General features: G+C 42.5%; 1 protein-coding gene across 1 annotated transcript in view; it reads right to left on the reverse strand.

The window, feature by feature from the left end:
• Positions 1-901: 901 nt before the first annotated feature.
• MYD88 (MYD88 innate immune signal transduction adaptor) overlaps positions 902-21,775 on the reverse strand; it is a 69,828-nt gene continuing 48,954 nt past the window's right edge. Inside the window, exons 3-6 of the mRNA XM_085628863.1 lie at positions 20,338-20,469; positions 17,338-17,518; positions 5,978-6,069; positions 902-1,181 (exon numbers count right to left, since the gene is read on the reverse strand). Coding sequence (XP_085484989.1) covers positions 1,027-1,181; positions 5,978-6,069; positions 17,338-17,518; positions 20,338-20,469 — 560 coding nt within the window. The 3' untranslated portion in view covers positions 902-1,026. The remainder of the gene's footprint in view (positions 1,182-5,977; positions 6,070-17,337; positions 17,519-20,337; positions 20,470-21,775) is intronic.

A 21,775-nucleotide genomic window follows, 5' to 3' on the forward strand; every position in this document is an offset into this window, starting at 1 on the left:
GCCGGGTTGAATGAAATCCTCCCTGCCTGCTTCACATAACATCCTGAGTGCCTCTCCGACTGCCTCAGCTTTATCCGCCATTATACCCCAACCACCACTATGAGCCCAACTGGCTAGGGACAATCAATCAAAATACCCCTAATCTTGCAGGACCACGGGGTCCAAATAACGCAATTAAACCAGAGAGCCCTAGCAGTACTTATAACCCCGCCTCCCATGCAATTCTGACCAGTTGGAGATCCCCCAAGGGCCTGGAATTCACCATTCACCCAATGCTGCCCGGGGGATGTCACCGCCAGGAGCCTACATTCGAGTCAGTGGCTGCAGCTTGTGAGCCTTCCTGCTAGCTGTATGGGAATGCCACCACAAGTGATACATTCCTCATTCTACTGTGACCCGCTGTTCTGTCACACAGGACGTGCTGAAATGGTTATCTTTATAGGAGCTCGCACACGTAACCGGTCATCCACGCTCTACAAGCAAAAACAACGTGATTTCCCCTGGCGGCCACCTCTGCTGAAGTTAAAAATATGCATATTTATTAGTACTAAATACTATGTGGGGATTGGGAGGACACGTCATCAATAATGAGGATATCACGCAGGAAATACTCATGGCATTCTAGAGTACATTTGACGTTGCTTTACATGATCATTGTCACTGGTTGCGGGACCACTTCATGCTGAGAAGTGATTGTAATGTGGAGACTTACTATCGAGGTGCGCTAAAGTACTTTATGATCACAACATACAGGTTTGTGGCCAAACTGTGTACTAATTATTTATTTACTTATGGCAGAGTCAGGTCTGTTGGTAAGGATTCTGATGCCAGTTCAGACACAGTGCCTGTATAGAATAACACAACACAGCGTTGATACACAATAAAATCCATGCTACTTGTAACTATGTATAAAGAATTGTGTATTTATTACAAATCAGATACAAAATAACCATTTACAGAATAGTTTCCTAAATGTTCATATACTGGAATGCATTGGACGGGGTCCTATTGTGTGCCTCTTTTCGTTCACATATTCGAGAGAGCTCTGGCCAATCTATTCCAAAACCAGCCTTGGGTGCAGGGGTTGGTGTAGTCGCACACAGTGATGAACCGCAGGATGCTTGGAAATTCTTTCTTCATGGGCTTATACTTGACTGGAATAAGGCGTTTCTCGCGGGCACCTGCATGGTAAAGGTGGAGACATTAGAATATACCACATTACCTAGGCCATAATATTCCAAAGGTGTGATTTCTGGCAATGAAAAATAATTTACACCGTCTGATAATAGCACTTTGTCGAGTAACAGCTGTGGTACACTATTTATTATGGTATGAGCGTCAGTGACAGATAACCAGGGATTAGCAGAGATTCCAACTGCCATCCCTAGTATCAGTTGTCATGAAGGCAACATCAATTCCAGAAACAGGGTTCTATGAGCTCCCTGCCCCCAATTCCATATAGTTGACTATTGAGACACTAATGCCCCGATTACAATTCTGCAGGTTACGCCAAATTTCCGAACTGAAAACTCTCCGTGGGAGGCAATTACCACACCTCATAAATAAATACCTTACCCCTGGATATGGGTATTTACTGGGTATCAAACATACCTCACCTCAACCTTCCCAACCTGAAATCATGGCCTAAGGGGTCAGACCTGTTAAGTCAATGAGTTTAAGAGTGTATTATGGGACTTTCTCTATCAATGTTATTTTGGTGAATCGAAGTCCTTGGTTAAGAACACGGTGGTATCCCCATTTGTAATGCAGGGAGGAATAAAGGGACATCGATGTTGGTCAGCTTCAGCAATGGAGAGTTCTCCTATTTAATAAGGGTGCGCCTACTGGGGGCAGTTGAACTATACACTAAGGGCTTGTGTAGTTACAACGGGTTACAGGTGTGAGCTAATTTTTTATGGCTAACTTACACCCAAATTGTTCGCCAACTACATCCACAAGCAATCGTCTATGCCAGGATGTTGCTACCTTGCCTGTACCACTCCCTCAGTCTGTTGATTCTCTGCACCACACCTCCATGGAACCCAGAATCTACCTGGCTCCTCTGATCAGTACCCAGAGTTCGTAGCAGTCAATTCTGCCACATCTGTAACGTGCTGACAGTTACATGCATTAATGACTGTCAAACAGATGCAATATATATTTTCCACAATTCTCGTATTAAATGAATATTCATTGCGCAGATTAAATCAGCATTGAGGGTAACTCGTTTAAACTGTCAAAAAGCATGCACATTTAAAGCACTAACTAAACATAGATCTCGAGAAACAGTTATGTGACATAGCTAGCGATCAGAGTTATAGAAGAAATGGCGTGTTAAGACCATGTGGCTAAGCTTTCCTTGTCAAGTATGCAAATGGAGCCATCTTATATTCCTGTAAGCAAATGGAGGATGGCTCCATTGAGACAGCTTGTGCGTCAAGGCAAACTGAGAGTAAAAGGCCTCAGGTGGTGCAGAAATATGCGAGGAAAATCCATACCCTGGATAAAAACGCATAAGTGGTTACAAGTTTTGGTACCTTCACATCAATACGTACTCTGGTAGCTCAGTGGGAAGTAGGGTACAGTCACTCAAGGCTAGTCTTAAAATAAGCGCTTTGTTATATTGTATTAAGCAAGGACAAAAAAAATCTCCACAGCAAATGAGTATCTGCTCAAAGATCTTAGAAGAGTGTACAGAAGCTTCAATATTCCCAGATTTCATACTGTCAAATCCCTCTTGTACAAACAGGTTTGCATTGGTGGTTTCACAATCCTACCACTAAATCCAAAAGTCAATCATGAGTTCATGAAAACCTATGCAAACATGAGTTTGAAGTCTAGACTATGTGACTCTAGATACCTGGATAGGGGTGCACTACATTCAGATCTCAACAAAAATCAACATTATAAACAGCTGATTATTATGGTGAGATTTGTCACAAGAAAGCACCAAAATATTGCTTAGTAAGGAGTATTTTAGGTTACATTTAAATTGAGGCAGAAAAGATAGTTAGCTAGTTGCTCAGTGTAAGTCTGTGAGTTTTCTCCCTGATGCAGTTGAAAATATTATACCTAAGAAATGGAGATAAGTTGCCATGAGCTACTGAGATATTTTTTCCTCACAACAATTTTCCCTGTAATCCATACTTTGTTGTAGGCTTTTTTGCTTAGAACTATTGGGATTTTAATGGATTGTAGCATACTCTGATGTGAAATGAATACCCTAATTATAGAGCAATATTAGTTATACGATAATACAACATTTAAATCAGTTTCATTCTGCAATAGCTCATTTAAATTAACTGGAGCATGCCAACTTCAGGGATGTTTTGTTTTACAATTAAATACTCAACTGCAAACCTCATGTGTTAGAAATGCAATTAAGAATATATTTTGATTGGGTAGCCCTCCTGAAAATAATAGAAGGCGAGTGCTACACATTCTACTCAGACATACTCTGGCAATTCATGACACAGAAGGATGATTTGAAGGGTTTTTCTAAAAAAGGAGGAGTAACCCTATTGTTGAATATAGGGACGGGGTAATTAGACAAGAAAAAGAACAAGTCCCTAATTTTGCATGTGAATCAAGTGTTGTACATAAACATGTACAATGACGGTGGGGTCCTTTTTCATAACCTGTTAAAAATAATCTAGACACATATAAAAATATATTTGCCAATAGTCAATATTTATAGCACACAAATGTAATTTATGAAGGAACAGTACCACATACGAAGGACATTCCTGATTTGAACCAAAATCTACTGGCTGAATGTTTCCCATCTGAATCATACAGGGGTTACATTTACCTGATATTTTAATAGAAATCTCTGTCCTGAAGAAGGTAGTTGGTCCTAATCTCAGCGAAACGCTGCGTCGACGTATGTAGTTTTCTTGTTTATGCAATTCAAATATGAATTTTGTGTAGTTTTTTTGCTTATTTTTAATCACTAATTCAAATGTGTTATAAATATTGACTATTGGTAAAGATATTTTAATATGTGTCTAGATTGTTTTTAACAGATTATGAATAAAAATCGATTGTGTAATTTTTTAAACGTTTTGTGTTCGGTATTATTGTTTTCTGTGCATCCACACGCAAGTGTGTTATCTGGGAGTCGCCATACGTTCAAGGGATATATGATGCAATTGCTGCTGTCCTTGTAACTACAAGTTTTTCTAAATAATTGAATACATTTAAGGACCTCACCGTCATTGTACATGTTTATAGTACAACACTTGATCCACATACAAAATTAGGGACTTGTTGTTTTTCTTGGCTTGATGGGTTTTTCACCAGTATGTTTGTGATGGCATTTGCTACTATATTTCTCTTTATTTTCTTTTTTGAAGGCAGTAATTGGTCATTAAGGTAGAATCAGCTGCTCCGTTCTTTTTCAACAATAGAATAACGGTTACCTTTCCCAGCTAAACAGAACAGATTTAAAAAACTGATTAAAAAAAAAAATGCAAAACCAACACTGTCTAATTTAATCTTATTTGCTTTTCAAAGATCTAAGTGTGAGCCAGATTTAAGTTTCTTTAATTGTCCCTCAACCAGTGATGGCATGACTTGTTCCAACTGATCAAAGCATCTCAACTCAGATCTGAATCATTTAGTATGAAAAGAATAATGCAGCAGTAATCGCTATGTGCAGCTGTCAAATTAAAGCTACCTCTAGTCTTTTCAATTTTGTCTAAAAAGAAGTAACCTTGATGCAAAAATAAAGACACTGTGAGCCTCACACTTCGGGTTAGAGAGTTCTTTGGCTTTGGCTAAAATGCCCTTGACTTGGTGAGAAGCATTTAAAGTTCACCAGGTATGCTCCTCATGCACTTTGCTCCAGGCTTTTTTGAGATAGTTAGGCTTTTCCCAAGCAAGGGTCATTAGGTGAAGATTATTGGGGCGTTTTCCTTACCAGAGTTAGAGTCTAGATCCTCTGTGGTCAAATGATTACATTCAGAAATTGCTAAATCAGTATAATTGGGGCTCTTGCCTCACTAGCCATTCATGGAACAGCTCACTCATTTATTTTCCTCATTCCCATATTTATTTTCACCAAACATATTTTCAAAGTCAATAGCCGAGAAACGGTTACTATTTTTTAATGTTTTAACCTCTTTGTCTTGCTGAAAGCAGGAAGCAAATGACTTTATGGACCGTAGATGTCAAGAATGTACTGATCAGGTAAATAAAGAAAGTACTGATCCGTGACTTACTCCAGAAAGAATTTTTAAAAAGTGAAATGATTGGACAATTTAATGCAACTTAGAGTGTGTTCGTTTTTTATTGGTAGTTTTGGTCTGTCCTTCATTTAGTTGTATATTGTGTCCTTTCCCAGTTTCTTGGCCACTAAGTCGGTTTCTTTATTTAGTAACACCTTTATTCAATGTATGAAAAACATTTTCATCTTCATATGCGTTTTGAAAACAATACATGTATTCACTGTACTGGGGAGATTTGTTAATTTTTAGTTTCGTTGTTTTTTAATTGAACGGCTTTACAAATTACTTTATTGGTATATTCAGTTGTACACACTGACAACCCTATTGTATGTACAGCTGAACCTAGATTTCCTCTTACCACAATGCATGACTAACGGTAGAGGCACAATATGCTTAGAAGGACTCAAGTGCCAATTAAGCCTTTTTTTTACTCTAGTGTTTTCTTGGCCAATAAATAAAAGTATAGTTCCTCACACAAGGTGATGTTCTTCCGAAATAGTCTACCCATAAAGAACCCTTATATTACCAACTAGTTAATTTTTTGCATTTATAAAAGCTTATCAATTGTTCTGACTTTATACTTCAGACCCTAGTGAAGACAATGTTTGCATGGCTTTCTTTTAAACATGACCTTCAAACCTAGTTCTTCTTACACTTTATTCTGCGTGAAGGTTCATTAAATTACTTGTGGGTACCTCTTTTTTTTTAGTAATTTCATAACCTACACACTGGTTTGTGTTTTATCTTACCTGGGCATAGGCCAAGCGCAAATTTGGTCTGGAAATCACATTCACTGCTGGCCAAATAATCATCTGAAATGACGACCACCATCTTCTTACACCTAGAATGAAAAGAAGTATTAGATAATATGCAGAGCCACACAAATACAGAGTCACAAGTATTCACACAGAAGACAACTGTGCCACCAGCCTTAAGTGAGGATTTGTCAAGTCCCTGCTTGGTATTTGGGCCGAACGTTTTAAAGGACTGTCCCTTATGCTACCATGTCTAAAGATGCACAATGGTATTGAACTGACATCTACACTAAAAGGAAACATTTTTAGAGAACATTAATTTTTTTGCAGTTATAGTTGTACATTTTATGACTGTGGCCCTAATCCCAGACCTAGTGATGTCTTGGCAGATGGGAACAAGGAGGAGCATGTCTGTTAGAAGTAGAATAAATGCTAAAATATATTTTCATCAATTCTTTTAACTTAACTTGCCCTATACCTTTGTGAGACACTGGGAGCAAAAATGTGATCAAAACCAGAGTGAGTGCGCGCAGTTGGTCTAATTATGAAAATAATTTTTGGATCTTATCAAGATTATCATTTTTCTTTTTTAAATCGCCAGTGAAATCTCTGCTTGCAGCCTACAAACACTCAGAGAGAAATTGATTGCTTCCAGAGAATACATTGGTTTAATATAAATCTTCAAACTGTGAAGGCTCAGAAGTATGCTTTACTGGGTGACGTCCAGCTGCAAAACCATTTGTAAGATTTCCAGGAGTCCCTCTCTCCATTCCCTGTTTAGATTTGGACTTTCACAAACAATTTACAGGGTACTCTGCCCTACACTTCGCTTTCAGAAATTAAAATAGAAGGCAAAGGGATTTGAGCTGGCACTGGACTCAATTTCTGACCTCCACTATCCTCTGTGGAAGCCAGCATCTCCCAAAGTTTGACATGAATTCCAAAAAAATAGGTATGCAATTTCATGAAGTCCGTACACAACAAGTTAACAGAAACTCTGAACCCGCCTCTTAAGTAATCATTCATGATATTTAAAATATGGTATTGCATTGATATTACTTATCCTCTGTGTCCTGATTCAGTAATCGCTTCAATATTTGAACTACAGTTACATTAACTAAGGGTGTGAAAACGCCACTGGTTGTTTATCAAACTCTGACTCTGTTATCTTCGAAATATCATCATGAGTGGCCTGTTAAATTCCCCATTATGTTCCATCCTTGGAACTACTGTTACAAGGGGTCCCAGTAATTTTGGGGGTGCATAAATAATAGGAATTATATGTTTTGGGGAACACTTGTAGGAATCAGCTTCCATGCAGATTCCTGCATGTTTTCACTCGGAGTTTCAGAAAGATGTCGCTGACTTTCAGAAGTCAAACTCTGTGAAAATAATAAAACGTATAATTGCAATGGGTCTGGTAACGCCTGTTAAATGGGCCCATTAGAAATTATGGGCAATTCGTAGCAAGGGCCATAGCTGAGATGTTCAGTACCCACTAACCATTTAAAATGGCAATCATGCGACTTAACTCGACAGTCAATACAAACAAAAAAAATGGATTACCCGCACAAATGAAACACATTTAGCCTCATCTGTAAAGACAGTCACATGAACTCATCCCATTATCTCACAAACTTGTTCACTTCCAAAAACTCGACCAGAAATCTGCATTCTAGCAAAGCCCCTAACCTTTTCTCAACCAATTGAAACAGTAACATTTTGGACATGGGCACTAAAATATGGAACTCTTTCCCTCTAATCTGCAAAGAAGCTACATCTCTCAAGATCTTGAATTCCAAGTTAAAATGAAACTTTTTGCAATATTACCGCTCTGTACTCGAATTAATCACTGTAGTCATATACACTATATGTATGGCTCCACTGATTTGGTCACGCGTGATGGTTTATTTACTTTTCTATCTTATTTGGCAACATCTTGTAATCTTTTCATACATCCTGAATAACCCTCCTAATAATCTACTGTCATTTTCTCAATCCCTTCCACTTCTATCTCTAGCTTTACTGTGCCTTGAAACTAGATCTGCATGGTGTAAGTTGTGCATGATAAAGAAGAACAAATGTTACTTACCTGTAAACTGTGGTTCTCCAGTATTGGTGTCTTTCATAGATTCACATGCTTGAATATTCCCCGTCGTCGAAGTGGGAGTCCCACGGTATATATAAAAAGCAATAAGTATCATGTATATATACATATACACATACATAACCACATAAGAGTATATACATACCCAAATAAACTTATATATATATAGTTCAAATAACATATCAAGTTAAAATACCATAGGATAGCATTGAGACATAGGAAAGCATTGAGAAAAAGAATCACTTTGCTAACATATCACTGTCATTTTATAGTCCAAACTCCGGCCAATCAGGCGCTAGCACCCTCTAGAACCTTCTCCTCAGAGGCTCAGACCCTCAGATTTTCGAGCACGAGAGTGACCATAGAGCCGAAAGAGGAGAAGAGAGCCTCTGAGGGGAGGAGGGTGGGTCGCATGTGAATCTATGAAAGACACCAATACTGGAGAACCACAGTTTACAGGTAAGTAACATTTGTTCTTCTCCAGTATTTGGGGTGTCTTTCATAGATTCACATGCTTGAATAGAATAGTAAGCAGTAAACAGTATTCGGCTGACCAAGCCGTATTGATATTGCATGTAATACAATGACAATGTATTTAAAACGCAATCAATAATACCCCAGGAGGAGGGAAGTAGCAGAGGCTCACCTTATTTAAACAGATTTCGTAGAACTGCCTGTCCCACAGCCGTGTCTGCTTCGTTAATGGATTCCAGACAGTAGTGCTTCGTAAACGTGTGCCTGCTGGACCACGTAGCTGCCCGGCATATCTGATGGATGGGCACACCAGCGAACAGGGCAGTGGAAGATGACATAGCCCTCGTTGAATGGGCTCTCACTCCCGAAGACAGAGGCTTACCAGCCTTTTGATGGCAAAAAGAGATTGCTGATGAAACCCAACGGGCTATCGTAGGTTTGGTGACCGATTGTCCTTTGCAAGTACGCCCGTAGGCCACAAACAACTGGTCAGATTTGCGAAAGGATTGAGTTCTGCTAATGTAGAATTTAAGACATCTCTTCAAGTCCAGAGAGTGTAAGCTTTGCTCCGCCGGGGTTTGTGGATGCGGGAAAAAAGTCTTTAAAAGCACCGGTTCGTTAAGATGGAAATCGGATGGTACTTTAGGTATAAAAACCGGATTAGTGCGGAGGATGACACAGTCCGATCTGAATTGAAGGAACGGAGGCTTTATTGTAAAAGCGTGAATGTCACTGACTCTGCGGGAAGAGGTCAGAGCAAGGAGGAGGGCCACTTTCCAAGTTAAAAATTTAACATCCGCTGAGTGGATAGGTTCGAAGGGCGCCTTCATAAGCTGAGCCAGCACGATGTTCAGGCGCCACGTGGGTGGAGGACGCCGAATGGGCGGGAACATGCGGAAGAGACCCTTGAAAAATTGTTGTATGACTCTGGATGAATAGAGAGAGGACGAGCCATCTTGTCGGAAGCGAGATATTGCCGCTAGAAAGACCTTTAAGGTAGAGTGCGATAATCCAGACTGCGCTAGTTGTAGGAAGAACGGCAGAATGTGTTCTGGAGGAGCGTGCACAGGATGAATGTGGGCGGAAGCACACCAAAGACAAAATCGCTTCCATTTAAGCTTATACGTTTTCACTGTGGATGGAGCTCTTGCCTTAGCTAACACCTCCCTGCAGGCTGGAGGAATGTTCAAATGAGCAAATTCAAGGTGCTCAGGTTCCAAGCCGACAAGCTGAGAGAGCTGGGATTCGGATGGCATATCCGACCATTGTTCATTGTCAGCAGATCCGGCTTCAGGTGAAGAAGGATGGGCTCGCGTTGGGATAGGAGAAGCAACTCCGAAAACCATGCTTGCCGAGGCCACCGTGGAGCTATTAGAAGTACATGGCACGGTTGTGGTCTCATCTTCCGCAGCACTCGCGGAATCAAAGGAATCGGCGGAAAAGCGTACGCAAATATCCCGTACCAATTGATCGAAAGGGCATTTCCGCACAACCCTTCGTGGGGAAACCAGCTTGCGTAGGACTGGCATTTTGCATTCTGCGGGGTTGCGAAGAGGTCGATTGTCGGGTGACCCCAAAGGTTGAAGACAAATTCCAAAGTCGGTTGATGTAACTCCCACTCGTGGGTTGATGATGCTGACCGACTGAGTGCATCCGCCAGAGTATTGGAAATGCCGGGCAGATGAATTGCTTGTAACGTCATCTGATGGAGTATAGCCCAACTCCAAATCCTCTGTGCCAGACGGGAGAGCAGTGGAGATCTTGTCCCGCCCGGTTTGTTCAGGTAGTGCATGCACGTGGTGTTGTCCGTCTGAATGAGGACTGACTTCCCTTGGAACTGCAGGCGGAAGGATTTCAACGCCAAGAAAATGGCCATCAGTTCCAGTCTGTTGATGTGCCAGCAACGCTGAGCCGCTGACCATTGGCCCTTGACGGATAGATCTTGAAAATGTGCGCCCCAACCCTCCATGGATGCGTCCGTGGTAAGGACGAGTTCTGGGGTGGTCGACAGAAAAGATGTTCCTGCTGCGATGTTGGCTGGATGGGTCCACCAATGCAGCGCTTGAGCCATGCGGGGTGACACCACGATCTGATCGTTGAAGGAACCGGAAACCTGGCGCCACTGCTTGTCTAACTCCTCTTGGATGATGCGACTCTTTAGTCTGCAGAGAGGGATCAAAGCGATGCATGAGGACGCCATTCCCAGAAAGGATTTCAATATGCGGACTGAAACTGACTGCTTTGCTGCGATGGAGCTCGCAAGCTGTTGAATCTGTTCTTGACGCTCTGCTGAAGCGAAAGCCATGGCTGTGCTCGTATTGATACAAGCGCCGAGAAAGGTCTTGCACGTAGTCGGCGTGAGTTGAGATTTTTGTACATTGATCGACAACCCCAGGGACTGGAACAGATCGAGACAGCGCTGGGTATCGAGGGCCGCCTGGTGGGAGGATTGAGCTTTGATGAGGCAATCGTCCAGGTAGGGGTATATCTGAATACCCTCTTGTCGTAAGTGAGCCACCACCGGGGCCAGGAATTTTGTAAAGACCCGCGGGGCTGAGCAGAGTCCGAAGGGTAGGACTTTGAATTGGTAATCCTTGTGGCCCACTCGAAATCGTAGGTATTTCCTGTGGCGTGGTAGAATGGGCACATGGAAATATGCGTCCTGCAGATCGATCGTTGTCATGTAATCCTCCTGAGAAAAGAATTGGAGGATGTCCTTCAATGTGAGCATCCGAAAGGACTGAGTCTTGAGAAATTTGTTGAGCAATCTGAGATCGAGGATGGGACGCCATTCCCCTGATTTCTTTAGTATGAGGAAAAAACGGGAATAGAATCCCAACCCTCTTTGATATTTCGGAACCACTTCGATGGCACCCTTGTTTAACATTATTTGGATCTGTTTGAAAAGTTCTTTGAGATGGGCGGGTGGTGGCCCGGATGGAGGTGTGCGTGGAGGAACCTTCACAAACTCTAGGGCGTGGCCCCTTGAAATAATATCCAGAACCCAGCGGTCCGAAGTGATTGAGGACCAGGTTGAAAAGAACTGGGAGATTTTTCCTCCAACAAGAACTAGAGGATAACTGGGAAAAGGAAGTTTTTTCCGTACACAGTCACTGCTTCTTGGTTGAATTCCCTCTGTAATTCGACTTTCCTCTATATGACTTGCTAGTTTGCTGTCTGTAGGACTGCTGCGGTTGTGAAAAGTACCGTTGTTGCCCTTGGTTGTACGAGCGGTATTGGGACGAGGAGCCACGTAAGGATGATGATGAGGAGGTGCCGCGGCCGCGCGCACCTCGAAAGGGCTGCTTCCTAAACTGTAGAGTGCTGAGGGAACGAGCCGTATCCGTGTCCTTTTTTATGGTTTGCAAGGCATCTTCCACATGCTGGCCGAATAATGACTCCCCGTCATATGGCATGTCCAAAATCTTAGCTTGGACCTCTTGCCGAAAAGAGGTTGATCGAAGCCAGCCCTGTCTTCTTAGGACGGCTGCTCCCGCCAATTGGCGGAAACCGGTGGATGCGATGTCAACAGAGCAGTCAATGATCTCGGATGACGCCCTCTCACCCTCTTGCAGGATCTTCTGAGCTTCCGCTCTAGAATCCTCCGGTATAAGCTTGACCAATGCAGCCATGTCCGACCACATCTGTCTATCATAACGGCCGAGGATTGCCAAAGAATTCGCAGCCCGAACCGTTGTTGACGCCATGGTTGAAAACTTCTTGCCTATGGCATCCAGGCGACGGCCGTCGCGATCCGGAGGCGCCGACATTGGAGATGATGGATTCTTGGAGCGGCGCTGTGCCGCTTGTGTGATCACCGAGTCCGGCTTAGGTTGAGACACCAAGCAGGCTGGGGAAGAATCCGGAGCTTTATATTTTTTCTCCAGGCGTGGGAGCACCGCCGGAATAGAATTAGGTGTCTTCATTAACTTTATGCCTTCATTCCATATGAAGTCTATGATTGGCACAGCTCGTACTTGTTTCTGAGGCTGGGACTTGAAGTCGTACAAGAAACAGTCCTCTTCCCTAACCACCATGGGAAGGTGAAAGCGTTGCGCTGCTCTCTCCATCAGCTGATGGAACCCTGTTATGTCGACAGGTGGCGAGTTGACTGGTGACCTTGGCGGTGATGCGGGCGAATTGATTTGGTAATCATCCCAGTCCGCCATAGAGTCGTCCTCTGGGAGCTCACCCTCTTCCGTATCCAGATTGTCCATATTATCATCCTCTGCATTGGAAGGCAGTGCAGGTGTGGAGGGCGTGGGTATCGTTGGCAATATAGGATGAGGTGGAACCTCAGATGGCGCTTCACGTGGAGAATTTTGAGAGGATGCTGGAAAGCGACGATTATAATCTTCCAACATATATTGGAGGTTGGAAATAAGCCGCACAGGAAGCTGCACCATAGGAACCGGAGCAGAGGAATTTTGCTCTTCTTCCTGTTCATAGTATTCATCCTCCTCAGACTCTTGGCACTTTATATGTAGCTCAGAAGGACTATGAGCATCCCGAAAAAGAGACTGATCGCCCTCATCCGAATCGTCCTCATCCCCTGAGGGAAATAGTTGACGAGGTGGCCGTGGTCCAGGTGGCAACATAACTGGGTCTAGCATGGCCTTACGACGTAGCATTAAGGAGCTGTCCACAGACCCCGGTGCTGGCGTTGACATTGGCACCAATGGCATTGTCGCAAAATTTGACCCCACCGTCGTCGAGGCGACCGTCGACGAAGTAATCGTCGACGGAGCTGTCGTCGACGAGGAGGCTGCCGTCGACGAGGAGGCTGCCGTCGACAGGGTGGCTGCCGTCGACAGGGTGGCTGCCGTCGACGGTGTGGCTGTCGTCGACGAGGATGTCGTCGACGATGAAGATTTCCTCTTCTTCTTTTTATCCATCGTCGACGGAGTTGTAGACGTCGACGGAAGCGCCAGCTTCCCAGTCGTCGACGAAGAAGTGAGTGGTATCGTCGACGAGATAGTTCTAAGAGACACACATACTACCGTCGACGGAGAAGACGTCGACGAAGTCAGTGTCGTCGACGAAGGATATCTGCTCGATACCGTCGTCACCGTCGTCGACGAGGCTGATGAAGTAGCCGATCTCGTCGACGGAGGGGCCGTCGACGGGCCCGTCGACGGTTTTGACAGTTTCTGACTGGAAACATGTACTGACGGAGTCAAAGACGCCTGAGAGCTACGTCTCGGGGGCGCAGACGTGGTAGCAGAGACTTTGCCTGTAGACACTTCCTCAAGGTGAAGTCTCTTCTTTTTCAGAAAAGGAGATGGCAAGTCCTGGACACTTCCACGCTTTGAGGAGACTCCTGTTTTGACAGAGGCTACACTTTCCACCTCAGAAAGTGGGTTGTCTGTATCCTTTAGTTTTTGAAGCCATATTAAAAGGCGACCTTCTCTATCTTTCAAAGTTTTGTGAGAGAAAGTTCTGCAGATCTTACAGTTAGCCACCTTATGATCAGGATACAGACAATAAATACATTTCTCATGGGGATCCTCAGAGAAAAGTCTTGACTTTCCGCAAGATGAACAAGGACGGAAAAGAGATTTCTTACTTGCAGACATGATGAGAGACAAAAAACCTCAAACCAGATGAAGAACTGAGCAGAGCTCAGGGAGACTCCCTTCACACGACGTGCGGTAGAAAATCTGAGGGTCTGAGCCTCTGAGGAGAAGGTTCTAGAGGGTGCTAGCGCCTGATTGGCCGGAGTTTGGACTATAAAATGACAGTGATATGTTAGCAAAGTGATTCTTTTTCTCAATGCTTTCCTATGTCTCAATGCTATCCTATGGTATTTTAACTTGATATGTTATTTGAACTATATATATATAAGTTTATTTGGGTATGTATATACTCTTGTGTGGTTATGTATGTGTATATGTATATATACACATGATACTTATTGCTTTTTATATATACCGTGGGACTCCCACTTCGACGACGGGGAATATTCAAGCATGTGAATCTATGAAAGACACCCCAAATACTGGAGAAGTATGAATACACGTGTTACTTTCTGTACATTTCGTACCTGTCTAATTTTTTTTATTGCATTTTCAACTTTGCATATCAAACCAGCTCCCCTCATATGTCAGATGGTTTTGTGTACTAGGTGTGTTCCAGTTCTCATGCATTCATTTTTAAATGAGAGTACAGGGGCAGATGATGTCAGAGAGAAACTCTGGATCAGGATGGTAGGCTGCATGTTATACGAGGTAGAGTGCTTTGAACTGGACCCACAAAAAGGGGTTTAAGGAGTTTTCTGAAGAGTGAATAATAGGACATCTGGGACAGCAAATCGTTCCACAACTGTGAGAGCACAGGGATGTCAGAGAAAAAAACTCTGGGTCAGTGTGGTATACTTGATGTTATATGAGGCAGAGTGCTTCAAGCAGGGGGGGTGGGCTGGAGGGGGCGGGGCAGAGTTAATATCACAAAGCCTCTGACAGTCCAATTTTTGAAGACCACAGATGAGATTAACTGTAGATTTTGTAGATATTGAAGTTTCTTAAAATGCATATTAGGGTAGCTGGGAAATCAGGCACCGGTATGCTAATTTTAAAGATACAATTAGCAGGGCACACTGTAGATATGGCCTATAAGGCAAGATCTTTCCTACAGTGTGCAGAAGCAGAAATCAGAAGGACCAAACCTTCTACATATTTGTCTGAAACCTCAAGTTTGGTATAAACCAGCCTTCAAGTTTTCTTGTTCTGGTTACTGGTGCAGGAAGATACCCAAGAGGCAAAACTAAAGGCTTGCCACCCATCACCACAGTCTCTGTTTTTCTGCTGTAACTTCAAGAAGTTCTTGGCCATCCAAGTCAGCACAGCTGGCAACCTATCATCCCGGTGACTGATCCAATTTGAGGAGGAGTAGTCAAGCCTCGGTAGCAATTGTGTGCCATTGGTGTATGTATAGCCATTAAAGCCGAAACCATGAAAAACCTCCTTGGGCCTAGAAATAAATGTTAAACAAGATGGGACAGAGTGCTGACAATTAAGGGACCCCACAAAAACATGTCTGCAGGCTGGAAAGAAGTGAGAACCACAACGTGTGTCAAGCCGCTGAGTAATGATCTAGGTCCGGGGACCTGTTGGGGGTGGGGGGGTGGGGTGGAGGCGGTCCGCAAAGCCTACTCAGGGAGTCAGCAGCTGCTTAGTAAATTAAATAGTATTAACAGATAATAAAGAGTACACAAATAAAGAAGCAAAAAGTAAAACTGAAAATTGTATAATTTTCTGTAAATGTGAAGGAATTTGAAATTGGAGGCCTCAGTTGAATGTAGAAAAGCTCCAAACTTCGCATGATTTTTTCATATTTGCTTGGGAATTAAAATAACATTTCATCATTTACGTATTTCTTTTATTAATCTTGTGTTTTTTTGTGTATTGTTTTGCGGTCCAAATAATCAAAATTGCTTTGGCCAGGGTTTCCGTCTGCCAGTAACGAGTCACTGATGTCCCAGATTTCAGTAATGATTAAAAGGGGTCCACAGAACTCAACAGGTTAAGAACCTCTGATCTATACCATTTCAGAGCCAGGCCAGCTAGCCTAACCTTACCTAAAGAGACGATCAGGATGGAATTGCTAACAGTATTAATAGCTGCTTAAAGACCCCAAAACAGCAGCATGGCAGGAGGCCCTATTCCACTTAATGTGGTTGCCAAATACAGAATATGCTACCGATGGAACAAATAATGTACTCTTAAATGTCATTGTAATTGAATTTATATAGCACTTACAACCTAGACGAGGCATCGAAGCGCTTTTCAGCGAGTAGCGCACTACTCAGGAACCCAAAAAGGATTAGTGGCATTAGTATAGGTAAATATGAAATTAATTTGAGCGGTGGGAACCATATTTGAACTAAATGGCTATTGCCTGCTTTATTTAAGAGATTTTCATTTGATCTTCTGAACGTGAGACTTTATTGGAAGGGACGCTCACTCAGGCAATGAGGGAGAAGAAAGCAGAACGTTCATATGCTTTTGTATCAGCAATGAAAGTTTAGATTGCGGATTCTAATAAAGCAATAAAAATGTTTAACACCAAAAATAAGATACATTTTTTTTGTTAAGACCCAAGTATCTAGCCATTGATAAGTTATTTTGCTTGTACCAGCTTTGGTCGAGTACAGTGCAATGTCAGAGCTGAGTGACAAGTTTTATGAGCATTCAAACATTAAATGAGTAAGATGAACACAGTAGATCTTGATACATTTTATATGACTAATTGAAAATAAAAAGGGCACAATAACAAAGTCTTGGATTATTTTAATATTACACCTGGAAAACCACAACTCATTTGCACATTTTTGGGAAAATACTTGTTCCTTATGTCGAAATGATATTTTGTTGTTGTTTTTCTCCTTTTATAAAAGTCTTTTTATTTTTTATTCTTCAATTGGCAATATTAGAACTGGCGAAATTAAACGGTGTAAAATTAAATGTTTGAGACAATTATTTGGGCAGGAAAATTAGGTGCGATTTGGACCAGGTAATGTTAAGGGATTATGGTTGCATTGTGTATGTGGTAGTGCGTATTAGGATACAAGAGTCAGGATACCTGGTAAAAAAACTGATCAGCAAAAAATGTAATAAACATTTTGTGTGCATGGGTCTTTTGAATCAGGGACTTCTGCAAAGAACTCTTGAACATGGCTCTGTGGGGTGATGGGTAACAGCAAGAGCCTCCTGTGAAAGCAGAAGGCCGTTTTCAAAGACAAGCTGCCCCAACGTAAATAGAAGAGTGAAGGTACCTCTTTTCTATAAGCTCACTTGTGATGGACCACACGCAGGTTCCTGGCAGGACGTCTCGATCAAAGACACACAGCTTCAGCTTATACTCCGTCTGCTCGAGCTGCCTGATCATCTCGTGGACAAACTGAATGTCATTTTGGCAGTAGCAGATGAAGGCGTCAAACAGCTCCGGTGCGTTCCCTGGGAAGAGAGCAGAGTTAGCGCTACATGACCATAGCTAACTGGAAAAATGTTCTGGTAGAGACCGTCTTCTGCTAGCATGTTATCACAGAGACCAAGTTTCTCCCTGTCTCCCCACAGCATGGCAGGCCTGCCCACAGTCTTCTGTGTGGGAGACCACTGGGAACAGCCGACAGCAGGTAAACCTAGCAAGCAGAAGAGGGCGCAGTCTTGGAAAATTAAGCCCCACCCCCCCAACACAAATAGATTTTATCCTTACAACAGTTGGAAGTGACACCTAGAGAAGTGAAAGGAGTGAGGAAAGTAGGAAAGAGAAGGCTATGATATTTTGTCAGCATTTGACGAGCTACTTATTACATTTTGCTGAAACCCCATACTAAACCACAAAGAACCAAAGTTGTTGAGAAAGTGGGGATTCTGATGCTGTGCGATTTATACAGTCCGGGGCAGTTTGACTGAGAACTTAATTCTTTTTCAATATCTTGGTCAACAAACACAAAAGATCAAAGTTAGGAGAAAAAGGGTAAGCTGGAACAAAAACAGGAGGGGCAAAAAGGCTAATATGGAACCAAAACAGGAGGGAAAGGGTAAGATGGAATAAAACCAGGCAAGTACAGTGACAGAGATTAGGAAATGGTCAGGAGAGGCCAGAATGTGTACCGGGAATGAGACCACAAATTACCAGAAAAGGGAACTGAAGCCAGGGAAGGCGGTAAAGATTATGGTGGGGAACAGAATTTGACAAACAGCGGAGATACACTTTATATTACTTAAAGATCTCTCCCTTTAACTAAAGGCTCGCTTTTTGGGATACTATGTGAAGCTCAGGGCTGCAGCACCAGGGTCCCTGAAAGAAATGATAAAGCGAGGTGTCCACGATGAAAAACTAATGTGGGAACCATATCTGAGAAGGCCCTGGACGCGTCAAACATCTTTGATCTTTGGACGACAAACAAGAACTGGCTCAAAAAACCCAGGCCAGTTTATGTCACTCATAGTACCGAGACCCGGGGAAAGCCGTGTACGCGGCCTGCCACATTACACTGCCCGTTAAAAAAGATCGGTTGAGGCTGAGATGTGGTTTAATCCCCCTAGAAGGCTATAAATCTGAGCTGTTAACAGGGTCTGCGGAGCAGCACTGCCACCTATGCAACTATAAGAAGCAAAGTCTTTACCACGTCATATGCGTGTGCCCAGTTTTGGAAAATGTAAGATGTTTCTGGTTGAAACCTCTGTTCCGTAAACTTGGCATAAGAAAATGCAATATGACTGTCTCTGCACGTCTGAGTGGTGTGAACCCACAGCTATCCGCTAGATGTGTGAACTTCCTCAAAGAAGCTTTAAAGCTACTGAATCTATTGTCAAGAGTTTTTAACTACCTTACTCATTGAAGAGTCATCCATTTTTAGTTGAACTACACTTATTTTTCTGTGTATGGAAGGTTGCTATTTTCACTTCATTTGACAAACTCTCTGTGTATGGAGTAGGTGGTTATTTTTGCTTTATTTGATGGCCCTTTTAATCTCAAGAGGTAGTCATTGCACCTTAAAGTGGATCTGGCTCCTTACGGAGTCGAGTGCTGCTACATATCTTGGTGGCTTAAGCTATGAATTGTTTGTTGCTTAGGTTTATGTGTTTTACCCAGATTGCTGTTTTTATTCAGTGATGGTTTAAATAACGTGACACAATAAAATTCCAACTATCTATCTATCTCCCTTCATCTCTTCCATTGTTCAGATTCCAATCTCCTTCAAGCTGTATCACAATCAACACATGACTCTTGAGGCTGCTAACAGTGCAAGAAGAAGAACAGAGGAACCTGCAAATATTGAAAGATACAGGCTGAATGCCCAGCAAGCAGGCATGGTTGATTACCGTCGGGCTCAAAGGAGATATCGTCCACCATGTCACTGGGAGACTTTTGGTGACGACTTCATAAAAGCCTACTTGGACAGTGCACTGGTGTAGGGCATATATTTCCTTGGCAGGGGACTTATAGGATACAGCAGAAGTGATGAGCTAATTTTTAACATTTCCAAGAGCTGCTTTTAGCCTGCAAAGTAGGCCCTTTCCTGGCTTTAATCCCGGCAAAAAACGAAAACACCAAGCGTGAAATTTGCAGAATGAGCAATACGCGGCAATTCAGTCATATGCTACCTTGAAAATCATGAAAGCAAACAAATACTGAAATTGAATGCCTAGCATGAACAGACTTCACTGGGCACGACGTGTAACCGAAATTAAAAAAAAAGGGGGGGGGGGCGGAGGGACACTAGAAAACACTGGAAAAGAAACTCTGTAAGTAATGTGCACCGCAGGTATGATCACTGTCGCCTCTTCAATACAATCTGTATCCCTCAGATTAAATGACTGCATGAAAACATATGTAGGATAAAGGTGAGAAACTAGAGTAAACAACTATTAAAGGTATGGAATTAAACAGGGGAAAATGTTAATATTTTATGGTTGAATTCTCGCACAATGAACATCGGACTGGACGTCAAAGAGGGCGGCTAGATCTTGTATTAATTTTATTGTACTTCAGTTTACAGAATGCGAGCGCTGCAATAAAGCCCAGCCAGAGACGGATTCAAGAGAAAGTCAAGAAGCGATGGCAAAAACTATGTTGTCAGCAAACAAGCCGGTACTCAGAAATTGCCTCTTCGTGTTTGCAGAAAATTACTCATTGTAGAACTTGGTACACGTGGTCTTTACTTCACGGAGTAAGCACTTTAATTCAGCAGTTTACACTACTTCTTTCTCCAAGGTGTGCAGTTCAAAGCACTCCCCTACAACTAAATAGCAGTAAAAATACTTACCGAGAGGATCATCTCTGGTTGTGATGCCAGACAATTCGTGAGACCTTGGGAAGCTGCTCCCCACCACTGGATCCTGCAGAGGAAGGCTGTATTGCTTCTGTTGTTGCTCAACATACTTTTTGCAGTCATCTTCTGCAAGTTAGAGAGGAATAAAAAAAAAAGATACATTCAAAAAAGGAAGCAGGGACCTCTGAGTAATTCCTATGTTTTAGGTGGGCAACAGCTCCTTTATATGGAACACTCCACAACACCACACACTCTAAATCTGCTCACCTCAATTTCCTGTTTTTCTAGCATAGATTTTAAGCATAGGATTAGCATAGTGCCATCCACGTAGAGCTGCAAAATGACAAATATATATATTTATGCCATGTCAGTTAAAATAAATGTGGCCCAATAACACATTTGGAGCAACTGTACTAGTAAAAGAATCTCACACACTAACGACTACAGTGAAAATTCCATGTTGTCACCACAGTGCAGCGAAAACACTGTCTCACACTAGCATGTTACTATGACTTTGCATAGGTGACATCTTCAAGGTTATGGTGAAAATATAGCTATTGTCAAGCGCGAGAACAGACCCTGGGAGTACACACAAAGGCAGAACACCTAATCAGGATTTTCTTTAAAAAGTGTTTGATACACATTGGAGATCAACATTGGAACATCTACTTTTTGTTACTTTCAAGGTTATGTTATCTCAGTGCATGTATATAAACTCCTGCATCCTGGTTTGGTTAAACCTTTTTTCGATGTATGTATATGAAAAACACAATGGCATAATACCAGTATTCATGGGTGTAGAGTGGAATATGCTACTTGTTTACATAACTAAGGAAGGGGTTGGCTTATCAGATCCACTCAAGGTTTCGCCTCTAGCGATTCATGGCAGCCTCCCCATATTCAGAAATGTTACACTCTAGGCATATACATATATACTATATATAAATAGATTCTTAACAACGACAGATACTTGAACAGTATAGCCACACAAAAGAGTATATAAACACCTTTGGTGAAATGTGAAGAGCGAATAAAGTTCAAATAACTCATCAATACGTGCTTCACTTCAGAGCATACTTATATTAAATAAATATAGGGCCTTATTATAATGGTGGTCGGACAAGCGTCCGGCCACCATCATTGTGGAATGGATACTGGCCGACATTTTGTCGGCATTTCCACCCACCAAATTTACGATCTGATCGCCGTGCAGGTGGTCAGAAACAGTACGTTTTCTATTGCGGCTTATGCAGCGGCCCGGAAAAGGCATCAGAATGAACAGGAGCTACAGAGCTACCACCCTCTGTATTATGGAAAGCCCTTGGGCATTACCACAGCAATACAGCCACACCAGGAAACCATCTCCCTCCAGTCATCTATGTGTGCTCTCTCACTATCTTTCTTGTTCATATCAGGAGGGAGACTGTTACCG

Source organism: Triturus cristatus, chromosome 10, assembly GCF_964204655.1.
Source record: "Triturus cristatus chromosome 10, aTriCri1.1, whole genome shotgun sequence".
NCBI classification, from domain to species: domain Eukaryota; kingdom Metazoa; phylum Chordata; class Amphibia; order Caudata; family Salamandridae; genus Triturus; species Triturus cristatus.